Below are 26,355 nucleotides of genomic sequence, written 5' to 3'. Positions count from 1 at the left end.
TTCCATTTACTAAATTTCCTTCATGGTGTAAAGAGCAGTGTGTGGTCACATGTTGTACTGTTGTACTACATAATGATCTTTCCAGGACATTTATCACGCAATACACAACAGAACTTATGGAGTGTAATGATGTATTGAGTAGCATAAATGGTTTTCTCAGTTTCAAGAAATTCCACTCGAATCACTCATCTACAACCCAGAAAATGGAGCTCCGAAGATGGCCACTATGAGACTGATCTTTGATTCTTGGGTTTCCATCTTTAAAATGTTTTACCCATCTTCTAACACTGCTGGAACCCATATACACATCTCCATAGGCATGCTGAAGTCTCTGGTAAATTTCTGCAGCAGAGATTCCCTCTTTAATGAGAAATTCAATTGCAGCATGCTGGCAAAATGAAACATCAGTTGCAGCTAATTTTTATTGGCTGTCTGTGGTCATGTGATGGAAACTAATGACATCACAACTCCCTCATGGTGCTGTCTAGTCTATAGATTATAACAATGTTCTTAGTTTTTCATAATTAACAGATTGTGATTTATAAAAAATAGTGGCTTGTGACTTTCAGTATGACCTATGTAAGTTATTGAAGTCACTATAATTTATTAGATAATTTTTGTTATATAAAAGCAAGTTAAGAAATTTGAAGATGATATATTGTAGTTTTATTATATATAAATTGTTCTAATGTTGTTCAAATGAACTTTTATATTTCAAAATATATTTTCAGAATTGCGTGGAGAAAAACCTGTAGCAAGTGATCTGGCAATTATTATGTATACTAGTGGGTCAACTGGGAAACCCAAAGGTATTATTTGTATATTTGAACTGAACAATAAGTTTTTAATATTAATAATGACAGCTTGATGTAGATTATGTATATTGAGATTTAGAAGAGATTTCAACCATGCATTGATTATTCAGTATTTATAGGATTATATTTTGAAAATTTTTAATTTTTTTCAAACAATGTTGTATTTGTAATATGCCTTTGTTTTCAGATACTCTGTTAACTATGTAACATGTATTATTTATAAAATGACAAAAAAAATATGTAAAAAATAAGTTAGGCATAAATGTAATGATAAATTCAAGTTTCATAAAAGTTTACATTATTGCATAATTTATTATTGCTAAACAATAATCATTTTAATTTAAATTTTGTTTGTTAATTTTATGAAGAAAATAGCTTTGAAGAAGTAATCAGAATTTCATAAATTACTTGACATTTTATCATACACATGAAAGTAAATTAATGGTTAAATGTGTAATTTAGGATTAATTTGTTCATCAAATTTTGGCTTATAACTTACTTTACAAAAACCAAAATAGAGCTGTAAATTTTATATTAGAAAAAACTGAGGAAGAATAAAAGATTGAGTCATTTTAATTGGGTTTGACATTTAAAAATATAATAATCATTGTATAGAAAATAGAAGAAAAGAAATTTGTTAAAACCTATAGTTTCATTGATTTAAAAAACCATATACTTAATTTTAAACTTGTCTATTTATATGCTGTGTTATGGATTTCTGGATTAAATTTTAAAGTAAATTAAATGGTATACTTTCTCATATCTGAAATTTTTTTTAATATATTTGTTTTAAGCTTTAAGATATAGCTCATAATAATAACGTGTATATTTAACCTATGAACTTAGTTAAAATTCATTAAGAAAATTGATTTCTTGACTATAGTAGAAAATTTTTTGTAATTTTGCAAAAATTCAGAAAATTTCAACTTTGGATATTTGATTTTAATCATTGTAATTTAAGAATTACAGGGATCACTCACTCCTGAATTTTTTTTTAAATGGAATGTACTCAGATGATAATTGTAAATCTGAAAACATTGTTTATATAGTTTTAGCTTTCCAAACAAAATATTTTGAGTTTTGGACTTCATCTTGGTCCAATGTAGTTAATTTAAAAACAACCTACTTATCTAAATGAAAAATAAGTTTAAGTCAGTAACTCTGTACTACATGTAAATGATAGCCGCCTTCTTAATTCTAAAAAAATGCTGAGGGAGGAAAAGGTTATATTAACTCCAATAAACATCAGAAGAAAGTGATACTGTTCATTTAAGTGTAATGATGCAATAATTTAATATCAGCATTGCATCACTACAGTAGCTGTTAATTGGAATTGTACTTGTCTAGATACACAAATAAGATCACCAGATTAATTAGTCTAGCCATTAATGAGTTCAGAATGATTTTAAATTTTTTTCTAAATTATTGTGACATAGATAATTTCTATTAAACTGATCTCTAATGATACATAGTCTTTAAGAAATCATTAAATTTGAATTTGTATTAAAATTAATAATTGTAATTTTTTTGTAAAATTTGACATTTTATTTGTTCAATCCATGTAATCTAAAGATGATTAACCTGTCCTGTGTTATTCCTGAGATATCTGACCTTGACTGGTTGACCCGAGATACCTTGTTTCAGTGTTGGAATGTTTTTGAAACTAGATGTCGCTAGTCATTATAATTTTTATATTAAAACTTTCAAAATTTTTTTTATTACTACATTTATTCATATATCTCTTTTGTTTGTGCAAAATAAAAAAATAATTTCGGACAATACAATAGCTACGATTATTCTTTTCAAAAATATGTAATTTTCGTTCAACATGGCATCACATGCGACTGAGAAAACTTTGCCAGGTTAATGGTCACAGCACAGATGCTCCTCTACTTACAAGAAAACCTTGGAAGCCTAATCTGTTCGTAAATTAGTAACTAACCTAGAAAGTACATTTATACACAAAATAATCACTTATTGTTAGTATTTGATCCTTCAATGTACTTAATTTTTTATGCTTACACATTTATGCTCATTACCTGCTTGCTACTGCTTATTAGTAAGTGATTCAAATGTGGGGGGGGTTTCTTTTTACCTAATGCGCTTAGTTTTATGATGTCCAGTTTAGTTTCCATGGTAGAGTGACACTTCTTACACTTATCTCCATTGCTAGATTTACTATTACATTTTGGATGCATTTTTGAAGCACTAATCATAAAAGTTTATAAAAATTGCAAACAGTAGTGAAAAATGCTGCTACTCTAATGTTACCAGCTTCAAAGCCTTCCTCACAAATGACAATGGAACTGCAGAATTTGCACAAAAACAAATTGACAATACATAATAGAAATAAACCTCTGTTAATTATTTTTTAAAAATTTATTATTACTGGCCAAAGACTGACTTTTTAACACCACTCTCAGAGCAGCAAGAGATCTTCAGAATCTGTGTGAAATTTAAATTTTAGATTTACAGTAAAATTGTTCATAAGTCTGGGAAGTTTGTAGGGTGAACATTCATAAGTAGGGGAACACCTATATATTTTAAATGTTAGTGCTAAAATTTATTAAATAAAAAAAACATTGTTTTTACTGTACATATGTTGATTTATGTTTTACCTGACAAATAATTCACACACACAGCATAAAAATTTGTTTCTGGCAAAGATAATTCTTTTTATATTTATAAAATAGTAAATAATAAACAGTGTTGAATTAATGTGAACAAGAGAAAAGCAAAATTATAGTTAATTTAATTAATAAGAATCTTGAATAACAACCTATTCCGTAAGATTGAGATTACTGTATAATTAAAAATTGGTCCATTATGAAGTAAGTTTATTATAATTACTCATTATTGTGAACTTATCTGTTATATCAAAGTCCATTATACAGTATAATCATGTTAGAATGGGTCTTGATAACAGACTTGGAGAAAATATCTGCAGTTTTCAGATGTTTTCTCTGGAATCCAGATATCAAATTAATGTATTTTTTACTTCATTTCAGTGGATCTGTTACTGCAAATATAAGAGGATTCTACTGTATATAGTAATACCAACTTGTGCATTACTGTGTGTCAATATTATGGACAAAAGTCAATTATCTAATGGACAAAATTTCAGTTGTAAAGTGTATAAGCTAGGTTTTTATTAAAAATTGTAAAAACAATATCTATTAGTAAATATAAAATATAAATCTAAAGCTTTAAATTTTCTTCTATGATCCATGACTTTGCTTCATACAACAAATCCAAGTTTCTTCACTCTTATAAAAAATAAAACAAAAACTAAATGTAATGTGAAAATCTGTAATTAAAAAATGAATTTTATATTATTTTTGTATTTATTTTTCCAAGTAAAATAAATAAAATGACTATCTTCAAATAAATAAAACAATTACTGTGACAAAATAAAACAGCAACTAAAAAGTACCTAGCAATGGACAGTGGTCTGTGGGATCTGAAAAATAGTGCATAGTAGCAGGAATCTGTTACAGCAAATGAGTTTTCTTATAATTTTTCTATACTTTTGGCTGGATCATCATCAGCTGTCCATAATAACACAAGGTCCATTATATCTGTCCATAACATCAAGCTTTTACTGTATAAGGACTGTGAAACATTTAAGATTTGTTTTAAGATTGAGACAATCTTAAAATCACTAATAGATTTTAAAATAACTATTATACTTTAAATAGCTAGTAAAGGTTTTTGTCAGCTAATAAATGATTCATTTAATTTAAAAAAAACATTTGAGAAAAGATTCATCTGTTTCTATTTTCATGTTAATATTCAATCTAAAACAATTTCCATATTTTTTTCTTTTTGAGAAGAATTAGATATTACATAATTTTTTAATGAAAATTTATATAATTTTTATGTTAAATATATATAAAATTTGATTTTAATATTTAGGTGTGATGATAACTCATAAAAATATATTGACTACCACAAAAGGTTTTGTAAGTGCATGTCCATCAGTCAGGTTAGTTATTGAACAATAATAATGCTAATATGTATATTTTGAATATTATTTAATAACTAATTTTTAACAATTTTAGAGAGGATGATGTTTTCATGGCATTTCTACCATTGGCTCATGTATTAGAATTATCCAGTGGTAAATATTTTCTTAATTCATAATTTTGAGAGATTAAAGACATTGAATACATATCTGACAATAAATTTTGTACATAATAGTATAAGAAATGCTATAAAGTAAAATCAAAATGTAGACAAAGTTTAATGATTAGAAAAATTTAATACAGATTACAATCAAAAACTAATTAGAATGTATTGTCTAGACTCAATGCTTTACAACAATGAAAAATTTATTAAAAAGAAATATACAAAGCTTGAAATCCAAATTATATTAATATTTTGTATTTTTTGGATTTAGGTCTCAAAACTTGTAGATTTGCAGTAAACAGTCAAATTTGACATGATTCCAATGTGATTCCAATACTTTCCCTTGTTATGTATATATAACAGCTGGGAAAGTAAAATTTACAGATACTAGATAGTTTGTATTTGAATATAATTCTTCAGGTGTAAATTTCAATTTTCATAAATGACTCTGCAGAATGAATAATCTTCAGATTGTCCATTTAATGTAGGAAAATAGTGATTCTCAATGAAAGTAATGGAACTATCATTGTATTATCTGATAAATCTTTATATTATCTTTTTAAATTCACTAACAATGTATAGATATATTTTATATCATCGTTAACACATTTACAAAGAAAATACATAGGATGTGGTTCCTAACTAAAGTAAAATATTCAATTTTTAAATAAAAATAACGTTTTTTCCATTTAAGAAATCAATGTGTATTTTTTCAATTAGATTGTGGAAGTTTGAACAGTATGGGAACAAATGTTCACAGATTGTAGAATTATGTTCAAATAAAAATTTTATCTAATATCTTGCTTTATCAGTTAAAATAATATTTTGCTCTTTTATTTAATGGTTTAAAAGTGAATTTTTATTAATTTCATATTTTTATATAATTTTAGAATGCTTTTTTATTGCTTGTGGTGTTCCAGTGGGATATTCATCTCCTCATACAATGACAGATCAGGTAAATTGTTTTGGAAGATTTAAATTCAGTAATTTTTTTAAATTTGTAATTGAGATTATTCCTTTAAGTGTGGTCAGTTTTATTGCTTATAAGTTGATTTACAATTTTTGTTTTTGTTGTGATGGCAAAGCTTTATAAAAAATCAAAGCATAACCTTACAATGATTGGATTATAAACTTGAAACAGTTAAGTTTTAATCAACAAACACAGAATATAAATTTAAAGAATCACATAATTGTTTGTCAAACTGTATTTTAGTCCTAATTTTTAGTATAAAAATAGGAATGTATAGCAGACATCTACATTTTTACCTTAACTTTAAAAAAAGGTAAAAATATGTTATATATCAGGGGTGGCCAGACTCTTTAGAACTTGAGCCATATATTGAAAACAGAATTCGTTGAAGAGCCGCATATACATATATACATATTTTTCCACAGCAATTCATTTAAACATTTATAAAAAAAAAAAAACAACACTTTAGCTATTATTTCATTTTATGTTTTATAATACAATATAATTTTTTTTAATAATAATAATACGGCAATTATAATTTATTTAAGTAGCATAATCTAAATTTAAAAATCAAAAAATGCTAAAACGTTTCCTAGTTTCAATTGTCAATAAGGAAATATAAATTTCAAAACTATTAACGTTATAGAAATTGTTATTCATTATATATTCATTTTTAATGTTGATTTGGATGAATAAGCATTATAATTATTTTTTTCTATTAATGTTTTTACGTATTATGATATTTAATAAATATTACATTTATTTTTCAATAAATGTATAACGTTGCCATATTTTGACTTTTTTATTTCAAACAATATATTATTTACTTTATATTATCCAGGAATCATACATAAGAAATAATAAAAGCAAAATTAAAATAAAATAAAAACAAATTTGGTATAAATTTAAGTATCTTGCAGTGAGCCACAAGTATACTTTAGACTTTAGGATAAAGATAGAGGCTGTTTTAACAACTTAGCCTGTAGAAGAAAAGGGAGGGGAAGGGAGGGGTTAGAGTGGAAAAGTTAGGAAAGTAGAAGTGTGGGACCTCTTCGCCTCTTGCCTCGCATATAATAAGAAAACATAACAAAATATATACATAGAATGCCATTCAGGCAGAAGAATCCCTATGGTTAATAACACCAAAGGGAAACAAAAAATATACAGATAATATAGGTTATATACAATATTTACATGAAGAATTCTTTGTAGACAAACTTGATTGCCAGCCCAGACTGGCAAGTAACATATAAGCTACTGTGGTGGGTTGAGATGAAAAGTAGTTAGCTGCTGGTTTGATAGATTGTACAGCTTTTGATGTAGTCATTCAGGAGTCTAAATGCCTTGTTGTTGGTACACAAAAAGTCTAGTTGAGGGGGCCAATTTTGGCCATTGTTAAGGCAGTAGCCTATCATTTCTTGTCGTTCCGAGTCGTAATGGGGGCAGTCCAGTAGATAATGGAGGGTATCCCCTACAGTAGTATCATCACAGTCACAAGTATCTTTGTCAGTTTTTCCAAACCTTAAGAGATAGGCCGGGAAATTCCCGTGCCCGGTGACACATTGAGTGAGCCCGTATGAGGGAGCCAAATGATGCAGCTGTTGCCGTTTTCTAATAGATGGTAGAAATTTGTAAGTTGTCCGACCGGTAGTTGAGTTGGTCCATTCATTTTGCCATTCTGTCATGATCTTTTCATTAATATAGTTTTTGATATAGCTAATGGGTAGCTTATGAAAGGAAGGGGGTGACTTTTAGAGTGGTCACCTTTCTAGCAAGAGCGTCCGCACGTTCATTACCAGTAGTCCCACTGTGGCCCTGGACCCAGTTGACAGTAATGTTCTTTCTTTTAAGTAGATTATTAGCGAGAAGGTATGCTTTCCTGCCTGCTTCTGTCTGGTTGGTAGTACCATTTAATGTATGAAGAACGTAGTGGCTGTCAGTGTAAAAGTCTATGTTTCCTGGATACTTCTTAGGATTTTTGGTAATGTGAATCAGGGCTTGTAAAATTGCCCACAGCTCCGCTTGATTATTTGAGCAGTGGGCAGCTAGTTTGTGATATTCTTCCCTTATAATATTGTTATCAGTTGTGTTCATGATGATGTAGGCAGCACCTGTGCCCTCATTATTTTTGGCTCCGTCTGTGTATACTTGCCACTGAGAATGATGATTGGTGATGTTAGCACTAAAATTTACCGGGATTGAAGCAGTATGGGCCGGATGTTGGTTGTACACCATCTTGGAGGAGCAAGTGTCTATCCCATATTGTTATGCTTCATCCTTAATGTTTTTGCAATTAGTGTGGAAATCTTGCTGGGCCGTGTTTTGGTTCACGTTCATTAAGTTGTCATTCGGTTGGTCGTGGAGAATACTCCAAGTCCAGTTAAGGGATTTGATCTTTAGGTGGAGTGGAAGAATGTTTGCGAGAACCAGTAGGGCGTCCGTGGGCGCTGTCTTGTAGGCTCGACAAATACGGATAGCGAATTCTCTCTGCACTGAGAGGAGCTTCCTCTTTGTATGTACAAGATAGGCTTTTTCGCCCCAGATCTGAGCAGCGTATAGAAGGGCGGGTTCAATTGCCCCCTTGTAAATCAGACGGCAGTGTTTGGGGCCTAAGCCCCAGGTATTTCTTGCTATATGGTATAGCTGGTTAGCCTTCTGCCTTATTTTGCTGCATATGTTGTCTATGTGTACTTTAAAGCTCACGGTGGGGTCTAGAGTTACACCCAGGTAATTAAGTTGTGAAGTTACCTTTATTTTTTTGTTGTCGATGTACAGGCACATGGGCCTCTGAAGTTGTTTCCTTTTGTTCTTGCGGGTACAAATCAGCGCCATACATTTTGAGTAATTGATTGGTAGTTTATTAAGCAAACTCCAGTTGCTTACTTCCTTCAGGATCTCGTTCCCCATGGCTTGTAGCCTATCACAGTTCTGATGTTGGAGCATTAGCATAGTGTCGTCAGCGAACCCCTGGACTAGGGTGTTCGCTGATGGGGGATGGTGTCCAGGAGGTCGTCATAAGCAAGGTTCCAAATACCTGGGTCGCTACGGCTGCCTTGGAGGCAACCCCTACTCACTTTGTGACAGACTTGTATATTTTGGTTGTAGTATCCTGCTTCCCTATCTTTTAGATAGCTGTCGAATAATTTGTAGATATTACCTGGGCACTTACTGTTTCTCAATTTTTGTTTGACCGAGGGCCACCATAAGTAGTCGAAGGCCTTTCTAAAGTCAAAGCTTAGTAATAGGGCGTGTTTGTCCTGATTCCAAGCGTCGTTTATAAATTCGGTTACTTTTTTAATGGCTGTAATTGTCGAACTTCCGGGCTTGAAGCCGTATTGTCGATTGTTCATTAGATAATTTTTGGCCAGGTGCCAATTTATCCTCCCAATTAAAAGCCCATCTAGGACTTTACCCAGGACTGGAAGGAGACTAATTGGCCGGTAGTCTTGTTCCTTTCTAGGATTTTCGGTCTTGTTTATGAATTTAATACTTGCTAACTTCCACTGGTTCGGGAAGTAGCCCGTCCTCAAGCAGCCATTGAAGAGGATTACGAAGGCTATGGGGATTTCATTATAGGCTGATTTAATCATCTCGGCAGTGATACCGTCATACCCCGGGGCTTTACGATTAGCCAGCGTCCTTATTGCTTTCCTGATTTCAGGAAATGTAAACCAGTTATCATCTTGTTTGATGTAGTCTTCTTTAATGTTATCTCTGATGTTTTTATGTACACTCGTGTCTTCAGTCTCATCGTCCGGTGGAAAGTGGTACTTGAGGAGGTTTTCTATGTTGTCCCTGATGTTATAGTTGTTAGACATGGCCTGATTTGAAGTAATATTTGGCAGAGTAGCCCTCTTATTTTTCCTGAAGGCTATTCTATAAGGTTCGCCCCAGGGGTCTGTGCTTGGCCTTCCACAATACTTTCTCCAGGCTTCTGTGCGAGTTTTATTGATAAGTTTTTTGTAAGATTTGAGCGTCTGAGCATACCTCTCTCCTTTATCTAAACGATGATTGGGATCTGTTTCTCTCAACCATTGTCTTCTAAGCATTCAGATTTTCTTCTTTTCTGTCTCTAAGTTGTCAGTCCACCAGTGGGTGGAGTTTGCGTGAGGTTTTTGGGTTGAGGCTCCTTTGAGGGCTAACTGGAGGGCAGAAGTGATATAGCTGAGGTAGGTGTTAATTTCAGCAATATTGTTTAGGTCCTTAAAAGTGTAGTTTTCCCAGTATTGAGTAAAAAGGTTGTTAAAAAAGAGTCCAGTTTGTGCGCTTTCTAAAGTAAATATCTTCTTCCCCTTGGCTTTGTTGAGAGTCCTGAATTTCAGTGAGTATGTACCGGTGATCACTAGCGGAGTCTTTCAGCAATGTACTGCAGCTAATAATGTTGTTGCCCATGTTAGTGGGGGCCAGACAGACATCTGTCCATCCTTTTGCTCTGTTTGTTTGAAAAGTCGGTAGATCTGATGTATTTAGGGATATGCCGTCCATTTCATTTAAAAGGTCTTGTATCATTCTGCCCTGCGCATCTTCCTCCTCATGATACCATAAGGAGGATTTTGTGTTTCCGTCCCCTGCTATTATAAACCTCTTTCCCACTAGCTTACGGGTTACTTCGCTGAGCTCATTGATACATTCATTGTCATCATCAAATGGGGAGAAATAAATACTTAACAAGTAGTCGACTGGGCCTTGGTGGATGGCTATCGTTGTAATACGGTTACTTGACAGGTCAGGTATTAACACGGCGTTTATGTTCGGATTCCGGATGATGACTCCACATTTAGTTCTGTCTGTTCCATTATTCGAGCTTAATATCTTCCAGGAGCCAAAGCGCACTATTTCCTTTTTGACTGTGTAAGGCTCTTGAATCAGGATGACGTCGATGTCCATGGATTAGTAAGGAACAAGCCGCTTGACTTTTCTGGGTGTTAATTGTGTAATAGTTTGAGGGTGTTGTTAGCCATTGGAAATGAAATAGCAGAAAGATATGTTATCGGGACGAGAGAGACATTATTCATAGTGTGTTTGCTTCACTAGGAGTCTTTTATAACTTTTAAGTATGGGACAGGTTGTTGAAAAGGCGTTATGGTTCGTCTGTTGTTTGCATCCATCCTGTTTTTTTTTGTTTGCTTTACTGCAGTTTGTACATTTAGGCTCGTCTTTCTTATTCGGGCAATCTTTGTATTTGTTTCTTCTCACAGTGGCTACACCTTTCAGACGAGTCAGACTTTTGCAATATGCCCGTAGCCTGTGCATTTATAACATCTCAAGACTTAAACATAATCATCAACTATAAATGAGCTCCATCCATAGCTTATGAATTTTAATTTAATTAACAGGTTGCGAATACCAGGGGATACACTCAGTACCACGTGCCTGCAATCCTCTTTTCTTAGAGGGAATAGTGTGGCTTATATTTGTCTCCTTCAAGAAGCCGTCTAGAGATACCCTCTCCCAAATGTCCTCATTTTGTTCGTAGATGTTTGACAGGAATGTTGCTTTTTCCTCCTCTTTAGGAACATTGATAATTTTTGGTTTTCTCAGTTTTGGAGTTTACATCTTTACTTTATTATTCATTTCTGGAAGTTTTTCTATTGCTTCCTTTAAGTTTCCTAAATCTCTGGCTGATTTAACTCGGACCTTTAGGCTTCCTCCTGACAATGATTGGATTGTTTTAATTCCCATGTTTAGGCTTTTGGGATCAATGTTTTCCCGCAGTGTGTCCATTACCTCCTCTGGACATAGTTTTTCACCTTCTTCAGACTCCACCGGATGTATAATCAAGTCATTATTTGTGTTGTGTTTGGGACTTTTGCCTACGACCTCAGATATCATGCTTGTAGTTTGGCTACAGTTTGGTAAACCTTTCCTTACTACATTTGCATAGCTTTCGTTACTTGTTTGTGGTTCAGTCTTAAGAGCAAGGAGCATGCCATACAAACTATTAGCGGCAGCTTCCCTCACACTTTTACGACTCTTTGTGTTCACCGAACCTTGTGAGTTGTTTGGTATGTTTTCCATAATCACCTTTAAGCTGGAAGTGATTTGCTCAAATAATTTCTTCTCAGGGAGAGTCATTGTCCAGAAACGCAAGAAAAAATAGCTTACAATAATGAGAAAAACAGAAAACGCTGATCGGCTTACTACACGCCGAATGGCTACACTCGGCCGAAACACGTGTATATACAGTTCTTTGTTTAAAAAAAAAGAAACCGTTATAACTAAGCGATTAATTATCGGAATATAACAAAATTTACACCAGATGTAGTCTATAGTAGGATAATTAAAAATCCGTTTACAAAATCCCCGATAATAAAACGGGGGGGGGCGATGTTACCCGAACAAAGAGCAAACATAAAAACCTTTATAACTTTTGATCCATTGGTCGTATTAAAAATGTAGGAACACTTACGTGATCCTCGTAATTTCCGCTGTCCAACGATATATAATTCGCCATGGTGTCCAACGAATATTTTGAGAAATCGCGATTGATTCACAGAGCACACATACCAACGGCAAACCACTTAGGTGATCATGCGCCACCAATTGCCACAAGTATACTAGAAAAGAGCCGCATGTGGCTCAAGAGCCACAGTTTGGCCACCGTGGTTATATACTTTATTTTAATGACTTCTTGAGCTCTGAAATATTTTCATATTTCCTGTGCTGCATTATTTTTTCAACAGTTTTGAGCATTGGGCACATCTGTTTATATAGCCTTGTAAATCTATAATGAAGTCCATGTCACAATGTTACCCTGTGGCAATTGCTAGAAGGAAAGGACAAGGGGAAACAAAAATCATTCATTTCAAATACTAACTTTTATTAATTATTACAAAACAATTTTTAATCCTTTAATAAACACTGAATCTTATTTTTTTATATTAATACAGTGGAACCTCACTTAACGAGCATAATTCATTCCAGAATTTTGCTTAATGAATGTTTTGCATTATGAGTAAAACAATTTTTCCAATATAAATTAATGTAAAATACAATAATGCATTCCACACTGGAAAAAGTACTCAAATATTTTATGTATAATGTTTATTCAAAGAAAATTATACAATATAGATTGGTAAGGAGCATGAACCATCATCATTTCTTCTAGCATGGAATGAACAAACCTGGAATGTGAATTCAATTTGCAGAAAACAAAAAAAAATTAAGATGTGTCTGATAAGCACGCCAAATGATATGCCAAATTCTTATGCTATGTAAAGGCTATAATTAAATATTAGAAATTAATTAATTTGACTAGAGGTAGGCAGTTATGCTGCCATCTCATATTAAATTTAATGACCAATTCCAAATGAAATTTTAGACATGTCTAAATTAAAAAGTATTTATTTATATTTCTAAAATTTCGACTAGAGGTAGGCAGCATAACTGCCTACCTCTAGTCAAATTAATTAATTTCTAATATTTAATTATAGCCTTTACATAGCATAAGAATTTGGCATATCATTTGGCTGTTATTATATAACGGGCTATGGTTGTTGATGTTTATATGTAATATGTGTGAACACAAGTTTTTGGAAAAATGCATGATCACAAGCATACTAAATGCTAGAGAAATGAGTGGTAAACACAGACTGATGGAGCATGTGCACAATCCAGGACTTTCCCTCTCCTTGTCACTCATTATGCAAAATGTTGCTCATTAAGCAAGTCATTTTTTTTACAATTTGTTTTGCTCGTTAAGCGAGGTTCCACTGTAATGTCAAACTAACTAAAAAATAAACTTGTTGACAACATGATATTGAATGTAGAAAATTGTTTAAGAATAAGAGAGCAATAAAATTAAATGGTCAAGACAGCATTCAGCCATTTCTCATCTTTTCAGGCCATTACCAAAGACTCTATTGCACTTACACATGCACCACCTTTTTACTGTTATAATTCCAGAGTAGTATATCCGTTCAATTTTACCAATTACCAATTTTTTGCCTTTTAGGTTAAATCTGTTATATGGGATGTTTTATTTCATTGTTTGCATCCCATAATTCTGTAATTTTGGTCTTGTTTTCATCAGATTCTTTATATACTGTCAGAGTAATTTTTCAACTCTGATATTCATAACTTACACCAGCTGAACCAATTAATGAAAATTAATTGTATTTACAGATAATTATAAGCAAGAATAATACTTTACCTTTAAACATACTTTTAATGCATAAACAGTTTTCATTTTCTCATCAGCCAAAGAAAATATCACACACTTCATATATTACTCAATTTCTTATTAGAAGGAATGCTAATAGTAGAAAATGTCATGGCACAGGCTATTGATATCTTACCCATAAATTTTGAAATGGATATAAAGCATCCATATTTAAGTCATTCTGATGTGATGTCAATCTCTCCTGTCATGAAGTAGCCCCTGTTTAAATATGTTGACTTTCAATAGAAATATGTAATACTACAATGAAATTACTAAACAAAAAAAAGATACATTTTACAGAACTATAATAGAAAATTTATCAGTTGTAAAAATGGAAGTTGTGAAGTGATTGGTCATGGTTTATTGTAAATTAAAAAAATTAATTAAAAGAAGAAAAAGTTCTATTAATTTATTTAAAATAGTTTATTAAAACAGACTAAATCAGTACAATCTTTTTAGATTATTGTACTGATTTAGTCTGTTTTAATAAACTATTTTAAATAAATTAATAGAACTTTTTTTTCTTATGAAAAATGAAGCAACTGTGTATTTATGTATCAAATGGTTTATGCAAATTTATGCAATTAGCAAATTTTAATTTTTATAACTAAATAGTAATTAAAATCATTAAATTAATTTACTAAGCTAATTCAATGCAAATTCAGTGTTTTGTTTTTATTTTTCTGATTTTTAAGTTTTTAATAACAAAATATAACAGATGGTGCCACACATGCAGTTTTAATTGTTGCCAGAAAAGTTAAGCAACTCATTCTGGATTTTTTAAAAATTAATATCAAATTAAAGTGACCAGATTTTCTGAACTTCATAATTAGGAATTGCAATTTTGGATCCCTCATCCAGCAATCCAGCTGGATCCAGCGCATTCTTTGGCCTGCTGGATTCAGTGCTGCGGATCTGCAAATACTCAATTAACTTTCTAAATAATGGCACAAAAGTCTACATTGTCGGCGTTGCTGCTTTACTGCGTGTGCTATCGTCTGGTGGCGAGAGTTACGTTGCCGTTCAGTGCAGCATGTGCTACACTGAACGACTACCCTCTCTACACCGCATCGCCTGTCCTTTTACCTCTGCTGATCTAATTGCCAGTTGACTTTCCACTCTCACTAAATAAAGTGTCTTCATGCTAAATAAAATAAGTAACTCCTCTACTAGTCCTGGTGCATAATTCTAATTTCCGGTTGGTTGTGACGTCAATGAATCACGTGACGGAACGATTTATGATTGTTTGATGACGCTGAAATCAACTAGCGTAGAGGCAGAAAGGGCCTTTTTTGCAGCGGGATATATATGCAGTTCATTAAGAAGTAGATTGGGAGACAACACCATCAATACCATTTGTTTCTAGAGATCCTACTTCCAGAAAAGTCAAAAAAATAACAGAAGTGATTGATATAATTTTATTTAATCCTTTAAAATATTTTATTCAAGACAAGACTAATATTTTATAACTTCTACTCTAATTCTATAAAGTAAGAGTTTTTAACTTTTATTCTATAAGTGGTTAGTGGGCTAGGCTAGGCAATTTTATTGTGAAAATTAGTGAGAAACTGAGACTACCTAGTTAGTTAAATAGTTAATTAAATTAATGAGTATCAGTATCTTAGATATATATGATATGTATGTGATTCATGATTGTGATAACAACAACTAACTACTAGATTACCATTAATTACTTTATATTTAATTTATTATTTTACTAACTCAAATAATTAAATTACTTATAAATAACTACAGACTGTTATGTAGAGCCTATATAAGAAAACTGTTAAGACTGATAGCCACTGATTATCTGTCCTTACATTATTATAATATATTAATATAAATTAATTAGTAGTATTACCTTTGCTATTATTTAACTTAAAGATTACATTATAATTATGATCTAACTAAACATTTAAAGTTAATTACCTCTATCTCGTGTTAAACCGAACCAAAGTTAAGTTTACTACCTAAACGTGTAAGACGTTTTACTGATTTATAGTGACCAGTCTAAATAATAAAAGTTTCTTAAAAGCTATATAAAAGCTATTAAAAAAAAACCATAAATTGCTGGATAGATAGATAAATATATAACACTTTATTGCACCAAAAATACATATGCACTGGATCCAGCTGGAATGATGTTGGTCCAGCAAAAATCCAGCTGGATTGAAAACACTGTTGGATTGCAATCCCTATTCATAATACAGGGTGTGAGGTTGTTTGAATGATTTTGTTGCTTAATAATGTTAGTCTATATCAGCATTTGCCAAACTTTTTGTTCATGTGACCCAATATTTTTGTAATGGTTCTGCAACTCAAATGTTTATAATATAAAATTTTAAAAAATCTGGTAAACTTGAGTTACTGTATATTATACAATGAAATAAAATTATGCATTATTGGTAATAACTTCTATGTGTAATGTAACATAGAGTACATTTCTATTAAGGCTTGTTCAGCAAGTTTCGATTTGTAACAAATAACTTACTTCAATTTTAGTTATGTATTGAAATTTAACTATTGAAAAATGGAAGACTGATGATTGTAAATAAAACACTGGTTCAAAATTCAGGAGTTTATTTTACTTTATTAAAAAATATTGCCAAGTTTTTTTTTTCAACTTAATGAACCCTTTTTTAAAATGTACCCTTCAGATTATAAGATGATTTTGTCAATTTCATTTTGTATGTACACAAAAAATTCTTTAAAAATTATTTATTGTGCCAAAATTCATACATTATTTTGATTTTATAATTTATTATGCACAACAATAAACCTAGAAGTTTGAATAAACAAGGAAATATTTTCAAAACTAGTTTAACTTAAATGGCTTTGTGATTATGACCTTACATAAAATATCTATTTTGATGTTATTCAAAGAGAAATCGATTTCATATACACACATTCTGTAATGTTAATTTTATTACTACATGACAATAATAATATAAGAAAAAAGTTGTTAAAAATTTTCAGTACTTGACAGATGTTTAATGTTCCTAGTTTTTAGACTATTTCAGTAATAAAACTATTACAAGTATTTCTGCAGAAGGTGGTATCATTTTGCAATCCGTTAAAATTTTAACATGATCCATAGTTTGAGAAACGCTGGTCTATATCAATGACTAATATTGTGGTACATTTCCTTTCTGGCAAAGTCACCTCACGTCGTGGTTTTTTTTTTTTAATGAAAATTTAATATAAAAAAATGAATTAAAATTAGATTATTTCTTTGGCTTTAAAATAATATAAGCTAATGAATGTAAAAAAATATTAATAAACAAACTATGGGTGAGTTATATTTTAAAAATTTGGGCGAGATGTCACACACACAATCATATCCTTCAAACTCACCTGTGAATGAGTTTGAAGGATGTGATTGTACTTATGGGAATAATTTTATAGCATTATTTAATACATATATTAATTTTTATTGTATGATATATGAAAACATGTCAAAAGTGTTTATATCTATTAGTCTAGTAACTCCTAATTTTAGGTTAACAAATATACTACCCTTAATGGTCTGTAATCAGGACAGTTAGTGCTTAGTGTAATTTACTAGGAAGGAATAATCTGTATATAGTAAATTTTTTTTTGAAGTTTAATGACAATACAAAAATATTAATTTTTGAGTCCATATAAAAGCCAAAGATTTGATAGTATGGTGAGAAAATTATACTTTTGTTTTTAGTGTAAAGGCGTCAGATCCTACAAGGAAAGGCTGACATCTCATATCGTTTTAACTTTGTAAAGATTTTTTTTTCCTGCTATTAATTGTTTTTTTAACAAAGTTTTTCTTTGAGATACTATGACTGTTACTTCTGTGGTTGGTGTGAAATTGGATGAAAGGGTGGACTCAAAAATGTAATATTTTTGTATTGTCATTAAACTTCAAAACAGAAGACATCCAAGAGTTATTATGTAAACATGTATATAGTAAATGTTTAAGGAGAACTTTTTGAAGCACTTTCTTTATTTTTTTAAGTTAAATTTTTTATTATGAACTATTTACTTATAAATAAAAATGGGATAAGCCGGGACAGAGTCAAAAACCAGGATTGTCCCAGTTAATCCAGGACATCTGGTCATGTTATGTCAAATTCATTTATAAATTTAGTTTGATCTAGTAAAAAAAATTCAGTTTTGAGTCATCATTTGGTTAGAAGACAATAAAATATTGTGAAAATACTTTACATACTTTAACTGAATTTTAAGATGTTTTTATGAAATATTAAGTTAATAAATGAAAATGACAATAATAGATATAAGAAAAAAGTTTTTATTCATAAACTAAATACTATATTAATTCAAAATGTTTTCTATTAGCACTTATAAAAATTATAAGATGTCTAAACCAACCTTCTGATTACAATTATAATTGTTATAAAATCAGCAAATTTCTCTGATGATTGGATATAAAAAATATTTTATTCAAGATTAATGTTAAATGCTAAGAATTTTGTTTAATTTTAAGATAGCAGTATTTTTTTTAATATTAAAAAAAATGTTTGGAATTATATATTTGTATAATTCATCTATTCATTTTTTAAATTATTTTATGAATATAGTCAACTGCTATTAAAAAGGGATGCAAAGGAGATGCATCAATATTGAGGCCAACAATAATTGCTGCTGTTCCAGTAAGTGTTGATTTTTACTATTTTATTAGTCAATTATTTTTGATAAAATAAGAATTGTAAAATATCAAAACAAAAATTTTTGTTTTCTAAAGAATTAAAATAATTGATAAAAAGATTGTTTTTAAACTAAGGTATATTATTTGAGATTGAGGCTAATATTCAAGTGTACAGTGGTACCTTGTACTTCGAATGCTTCAGTTCAAATGCTAAATTCAACAATTTGAATTTAGCATTTGACAAACTCTAAAGCATCATTAAAGCATCATTCAATGATTTTGAGAGTTTGAAATTAGTTCAGACTGAAAAATGTGCTCGAACCATAAATGAAAGTAATTTCTCACTCTCACATTATGCTTGTATGTTTCAGTGCTTGTTTTTGGTATGTTTTGGTTATATACATATTTGTAATTTTCTTCAATTTTTAACAATTTCTTCCTGTGACTGTTCTTTGTTGACATCTTTTGAATGTCTTATAAATTGTTTTAGTTGAAAATTTCCCAAATGGAACTTTTTAAACCACATTTGCATATTTGAAGCTTGGGAGCATCATCCTTATACATATTATGTATTTTTACTTTTTCTCTGTAAACTTTTTGGTGAGATTGAGAATTTTGAAACAGGACTTCTAACATCCAATGGTTTCACTTAACAATGACTATTTGCTTTCATTTTGCATATGTAAAAATAAATTAAACCTTTTAGATGTTAGAAGTGCTGTTTTGAAATTCTCAACATTACCTAAACATTACCTGAAAGTTTACAGAGAAAAGATAGAATTTCAGTGCCCTTTATTCATATTTTAGTGTAATATTTTTTACTGTTGTATGATGTTATATCTTTTCCAGAATTCATAGCATGCCAAATGTCTTTTATCAGAAGATATTTTGAATTTGAACAAAACACGAAGTAAAAAGTTTTTAAAATAAACAAAGAATAAAATCTCTCCTTAGCAGGAAAGGAAGGTTATAGTATTGACAATTGAAATAACAAAGGAACTTATTGCAAAACATGAAAGCAATATGTGTATGATGAATCTGATGTTTAAGATGCAGAAGTTGGTGTGCAACCAGTAAATGAAATTTTCATTTTATTATACATTATATACATATTTTGTTAATTTCAAGTTTTATGTGCTCTAATAATAAATTGTCTTATTTTTACATTAAATAGTGTGTACAGTAAAATCTCATTTAGTGTTTCCTCGATTAATGCTAATTGGATATAACATGCAGTCTGCTCAAAGCCTTAAAGCTAAAAATTTATGCTAGAATTAACTGATAAATTAGTGAACCGAATGTGGAAGAAAGTATGGCCAGAGGTATCCAAGGATTATCAATGAGAAGAGTATCGTTGGCCAAATTGTCAACCTAATTTATACAGCAGGACTAGATGATGTAGACAAGCAGGCTATTGAGGAATTACTGCAGCCTTACCAATGACAACCTTTAAAAACCAGCAGAATAAGGAATTCGTGTAGAACTGGAAAATAGTGATTCTGAAAACAAAGAACCCAAGGAACTTTCTACATATTTCCTTAATAAATGTTTGGTAACAATAACTGAAATTGTTCATCAAATTGTAGTGAATGATGCAGATTTTGAAAGGAGTGCAAAAGCACGAGGAGGCATTTTGGATGCAATCTCCTGCTACAAACATTTGCTTAACAAGAAAAAAAGAAAGCAGCAAATGACACTAGAAGACTTCATTGCAAAAAATAAACAATTTCAGAAGAATCAGGACCTTCATCACAAAAATGAACTTTATATTTCTGTGTGCATATGTTTGTGTTATTTGACATATATTATGCAAATTAATATAAAAATAACTTAAAATTAAAGTAAAATTTATTTTTGGTCATGTGTCACCTTTTCCCTATTTAGTGTGTGTTAAAATGACCTTGTTTAACGCTGTTTCATTTAGCAATTTGTTGTCTAGGAACACATCCCAATGCTAAATGAGTTCTTACTATTTGCAGTTTTAAGTTTATCAAAATGGGTATTGTGTGGGGTTTGGAAATGAATTAATTCACTTTCCATTATTTCTAATGGGAAAAATTGCTTCGGAGTTCGGACGACCTCCTGGAATGAATTAAGTTCAAAGTATGAGGCACCACTGTTTTATTTTGTAAGAAATTATCATAACCTTTGAGAATTACTATTATTAGAATTCATAATTTAAGTGTTTTTATTATCTTAAAAATCTGAAATTATTAATTAGTTGGTTTTTGAATCTGACAATCAATTTAAGAATATATTTAGGTGTAATTATCTTCACACCAGAAGAAACAAGAGTAAGTGTGTATGACATAGCTTTTATATATATACACACACACACACAACACACACAACAAACACACACACACACACACACACAAATATTAAAAAAAAGAATATTTAATATATGCACAGATTGCTTAGTGTTTGCAGTAGAAAAGTTTCACTACATTTTCCTGAAGGAGTACACCAAAGCTTTATATTCACAAAGTCTTTGGTTATATCTGATTATTATTAAAATTGATTTAGTGTTAAGTATTATAGATTCTGGAAATTTAAAAATTGATTTTTATCAGCTCTATAGTTGAAGTAAGTGTAAGTGGTCAAAGGATATCGATTGATGAGATGTTGATTGACTGCTCGTTGATTGAGATGGGGTAGTTGATACTGGATTTAAAGTAAGATACTACTGGCATGGAATTAAATCTCAATGAATTCACAATGTTTTTTCATCTTTCTACATTCTCAGTATTGGATAAATGTAGGCGATATAAAATTTTAAACTGTTTTTTATAAAATATAATTTGCTTTATGCCATTAATTGATAGATATTCATTACATGTAATAAAATGAACACTCCACACACTTTTCCAGGAAAAGGAGTTTGTGGAACAAATGTTTCTGGTTTATTTTATAAACCTGACTCAGATTTTAAACTAAAAAATTCTGAAGATTTTTTTTCAAGATCATATATTTAATAAATATCTATAGACTTCAAATTGTGTATAACTTAGAATTAATTTTTCACGTTATATCTATTTTGAAAGTTTTTTACTTCTATTTGTCCTGTAAATAATAGTTTAGCTACAATTGATAGTATTTCAGTATTTTTGAGAAGAAAAAATTGATAGAAAATACCAAATTCTTAGATTAAGTGTTTCTGGACTTCTGAATTAATCTTAAAAGATTAATTAAAACTAAAAACATGATAAATTACAAATGATGTTTCCATAATTCAACTTATAATTTGATTTTCACAAAAATCGTTTTGGCTGATATAGAATAATTATTATAAATTTGAGTTTTTATTGTCATTAATAATATGAGATAGTTAAAAATAAACTGTACTTTTAATTTAACTTTTGTTATATAAATAGTAAGAGTAATTATAGTTTGTTGCCGTTGAAATAGGCATCTTCTGCAGTAACACACTTCTGACAATGTTCAAACCACTTATTACAACAGTCTTGCAGCCCACTCTGCATTACCTCTGACTGCATCATTTACACATTCCATCTCATCTATTGTTTTGAATCTATGATCATTATCATTCTAATTTTGGAGATGATGAGACAGTAGGAACAGCCAGATTGTCAATTATCTATAGTCTCTTGATCAGTTCATTAACTCAGGAAATTGTTTCTTAGGCTACCTTCAGCAAGAAACAATTGTGATTGTGATCCTCTGTTGATTTGTGACCTCTTTAAAGCATGATATCATTTATCATGTGTTTACCAAAACAGTTAATCTTAAAATTTCTACCAAGTTTGAGATACAATTTAATGTTGGTTTGTTGCTTGTGATATCATTTTAGAACTCCAACAGCACACTTCTACATATTTCAATACTTTGACATTTTGTTCTAATCCACCCGAATACATCATCTAACCTGTGTCAAACAATAGACATGTTTTAGAAAATGTTCAAACATCAAAAGTTTGGTTTATTTTTGACTTTACTTTGCATTTGTAATGGTCAAATAATTTTCAAAATTGTTTCAAAGAAACTATCTTAATTCTTAAAGTATTAATAATTTGTTTGATCATAAGACCTAGGAAAAATAGCTCTTAAATCTGGAAAGACTGTTTTTTAACCATTCGATTTAGAATAGGAAATTTGGAATATTGATGACTAAAATTAATTTGTCAGTTATTAAATTTAAGAATATTTAAAACTTAAATTTTTAATTTTAAACTAAAATAGTTTTCAGCTTACATATAGTTGCTGATGAGTTAGATTTGAAAACATTACTGCTAAATGAACTAATGATTTATATTATTTTATCTTTATTTTGTTAAAATATTGTAAATCCCAACTAATGGATGGATAGATGAATTCTTATTGGGGTTCATAAGGATTAAATTAATTTTATTTCAACAATTGGAATTTATATTAACTCCCAATTCATTGTTTCAGTTAATTTTGGACAGAATACGAAAATCAGTGGCAGAAGTAGTAGAATCACAGGGTAAATTTTCTAAAGCATTTTTCAATTTTGCTCTGAAATACAAGAGATTCTGGGAGAAAAGAGGATTTAAAACTCCAATTTTGGATAGGTAAGTATTAATGAGCATTCTTATATTTGATCAAAACAAGTTTAATAAAACTTGTGAAATTTCAGATTGTTGTTTAAGAAAATAAGAAAGATAATTGGTGGAAGATTACGAGCATTAGCATGTGGAGGTGCGCCGTTATCTCCAGAAACCCATGAATTTATAACCACTTGCTTTGGTTCAAAAGTATTACAAGGTTATGGATTAACAGAAACTACAGCTGGAGCCACAGTTATGGATGGTATGTATTGTTTTCTGGTACTGTTGTTTTTTTTTATTTACAAATAATTTAAATAACATTGAACTCAAAATAACTGCTTTCTAACAAAGATTCCTTCTAAAAATTACAAATAAAAACAATGTATAACAATACAAACATAAGAAAATAATAACAACTAATAATTACAATAAAAGGTATAAAAGAATTGTAGGGTAAGATATTAAATTAGTTCCTGTTCTCATTCTTTTTTACTGTTGCAGTTGAGGATGATGTTCCAGGAAGAGTAGGAGCACCATTAAGTAGTTGTTATATCAAATTAGTTAACTGGGAAGAAGGTGACTTTTTAATGCATAAATTTTATTATTTTTCAATGTGTTAATATTTTAATAAGAGAAACTAACATTTATATTAATTAGGAAATTATCATGTTACGGATAAGCCAAATCCTAGAGGTGAAATAGTTGTTGGAGGTGACTGTGTTTCTGCAGGCTATTACAAAAATGAAGCAATGACTAAAGAATATTATAGAGAAGAAGATGGAATAAGATGGTTTTATACTGGAGACATAGGAGAAGTATTTCCTGATGGAGCTATAAAAATTATTGGTATAAATTTTCTTAAAATAATACATTGCTTATAAAACAACTTATACATACATCTTTGGACTTAAAATTATTTCTCAAAAAACGTATTATATTCATATAATTATATAGTAAACTAAGCTTGAATAATAAAGATCAAATGATATAGCTAGATTAACTAGGAAGTTATAGCTCAGTAGTTAATTTATATTTTTTATAATTGTTCAAATTAAAAGCATCCTATTTAGTCTTGTTATGTGAACATTTGTTTTCAATGTGTACTGTGATAGGTAGAAGAGTGATAGTAGTATATTCAGTGATGTAAAACACCAAAAGTTGATTATAGAAAAGATACCTTAAATTAAATTTAAACCTGAATTAATAATACTGCACATCAAATATCATCTATGGTAAGTTTTATAATTATGGATCTAATAGAAATACAAAGGAACAAATCTATAAAACAAATGAGAGTAAACTTGAGGACAACAAGTATGTAAAAAAATAATTAGTAGCTACATTCTCAATATGTTTAATTAAAATAGTAAAAAATCTTAGTTTTGTTTAGTCATATTTGTTAAGATTTGATAGTGCATCTTCAAATATTTTTTCTTTATTAATTTTTAAAATTTATGCTTCGAAAAAACCTAAGAATTTTTAGTATAACTTGTTCCAATATATGTAAGTTAATAATAATAATTATAATTAATAAGTCTTTAAATCAAAGTTTGTTTTAATATATCATTTTAATGTCAATCAATAAAATCAGAATTTTTGCTAACTTTTATTTATTTACTTTTGCATAATGTTATCAGTTTGCATTATCAATATAGATGAGTCTCAAAATGATTATAATAGATAAATTGCTGTATTGTAATACTACTGATTGTCATTCTTGATGAATAGATTTATTTTCTAATTACATTCTTCATAATCACAAGATTCAAAAATCCATTCACACATGTCTATTATATTTGAATCATGTTCTAAATGCTTGTGAATGTATTTAATCTGAAATAACATTTAACAAGAATGCAATCAATTCATAACCTTCTAATTTTTGAAACTTTAATCATTGAATGCTTAGTATTTATCAAGAATTTCATGACTTAATTTTCAAATTATTTAAAAGTATGTGAAAGTGACAAAATTATCAGTTTGTATTTACAAAGTGATGATACTTGTCACATTTTTATGTAAATTGGAATAAAACAATTATTAAATTTGATAATTAAGCAATATTTAATGAAGCAATTATTAAATATCTTGTAAAATTTTATTTATTACAGAATTTCTAAACAAAATTCATACAAGTAACGCACAAAGCATTAATGAACTAGTGCCATAGTTGGATTGGATGGTTATTTGGACATAGTGAAATCTTATTCTCATATACTTTTAAATGCTAATAATGAAATTAAAGTGAAAATTGATTTCATAAATATCATATTATAATCAAATTTCTGTTTTATAAACTATAATGAATTAATAATTTAAATGAACTATTGAAGTTGAATTATATTTTTTATTTTTTGATTCCTTAAAATTTTAATAAGAAATTACAACGTTCTATTTAATTAGTAAATTCCATCTAAAATGTTTAAATTTATGTTAAGAATTCAAACTTTAGTAATAGTTTTAAGTGAATTAAAACTTTGACCGAGGCTTGACTATGTATTAATTCTTTTTTAATGTCACCCTTGTAATGTATAAGTGAGTACTTGTGAACAGATTTACAATTAATATTTTATGAGGAAGAACCCTGCTACAGACTGCTGAATATTTGATTTTTGCACTGCAAACTACACCATTGTAATAAAATCATATCATATTTCAAACACTCAACACAAACTTGTGTGTGGATCTCATTACTCATATGCTACTTATTGTTGGAGATACTTTGTTTTTAATTTATTTTTATTAATTTAAAATGATAATGAATGACTTATTAAAAATTTTGAATATTTTAATTTAGATAGGAAGAAAGATTTGTTAAAACTTCAGTTTGGAGAATATATCTCTCTTGGGAAAGTGGAAACAGAATTGAAAACTTGTCCTTTAGTAGACAACATATGTGTTTATGGAAATAGTTTCCAAACTTATTTGGTAGCTCTGGTTGTGCCAAATAAACGTCAGCTAAGAACTCTTGCAAAAGAACTTGGAAAAGAACAACTTAACTTCAATGAATTATGTCAGGATTATGCAATTACTTCTGCTGTGGAAAAAGCCGTCAAAGATTACGGAATAAAATGTATGTAGCTTTACATTCAAATGTTTTAATTTATGGTTTT

The 26,355-nt window shown here is 29.7% G+C and overlaps 1 protein-coding gene across 2 annotated transcripts in view; it reads left to right on the top strand.

The window, feature by feature from the left end:
* The window catches only part of Acsl (Acyl-CoA synthetase long-chain), a 53,016-nt gene that overhangs the window by 24,844 nt on the left and 1,817 nt on the right, over nucleotides 1–26,355 (top strand). For both annotated transcript variants that reach the window (XM_067271701.1, XM_067271702.1), the window contains exons 7-16: nucleotides 732–809; nucleotides 4,731–4,800; nucleotides 4,877–4,935; nucleotides 5,834–5,898; nucleotides 18,646–18,717; nucleotides 23,127–23,266; nucleotides 23,332–23,504; nucleotides 23,744–23,818; nucleotides 23,900–24,088; nucleotides 26,040–26,315. In XM_067271701.1, the coding sequence (XP_067127802.1) occupies nucleotides 732–809; nucleotides 4,731–4,800; nucleotides 4,877–4,935; nucleotides 5,834–5,898; nucleotides 18,646–18,717; nucleotides 23,127–23,266; nucleotides 23,332–23,504; nucleotides 23,744–23,818; nucleotides 23,900–24,088; nucleotides 26,040–26,315 (1,197 nt within the window). The remainder of the gene's footprint in view (nucleotides 1–731; nucleotides 810–4,730; nucleotides 4,801–4,876; nucleotides 4,936–5,833; nucleotides 5,899–18,645; nucleotides 18,718–23,126; nucleotides 23,267–23,331; nucleotides 23,505–23,743; nucleotides 23,819–23,899; nucleotides 24,089–26,039; nucleotides 26,316–26,355) is intronic.

This window comes from Centruroides vittatus, unplaced genomic scaffold, assembly GCF_030686945.1.
Source record: "Centruroides vittatus isolate TY-2023 unplaced genomic scaffold, ASM3068694v2 contig_400, whole genome shotgun sequence".
In the NCBI taxonomy this organism is placed as follows: domain Eukaryota; kingdom Metazoa; phylum Arthropoda; class Arachnida; order Scorpiones; family Buthidae; genus Centruroides; species Centruroides vittatus.
The sequence above is the reverse complement of the archived record's forward strand: the minus strand, read 5'-3'. Positions and strand labels throughout refer to the sequence as shown.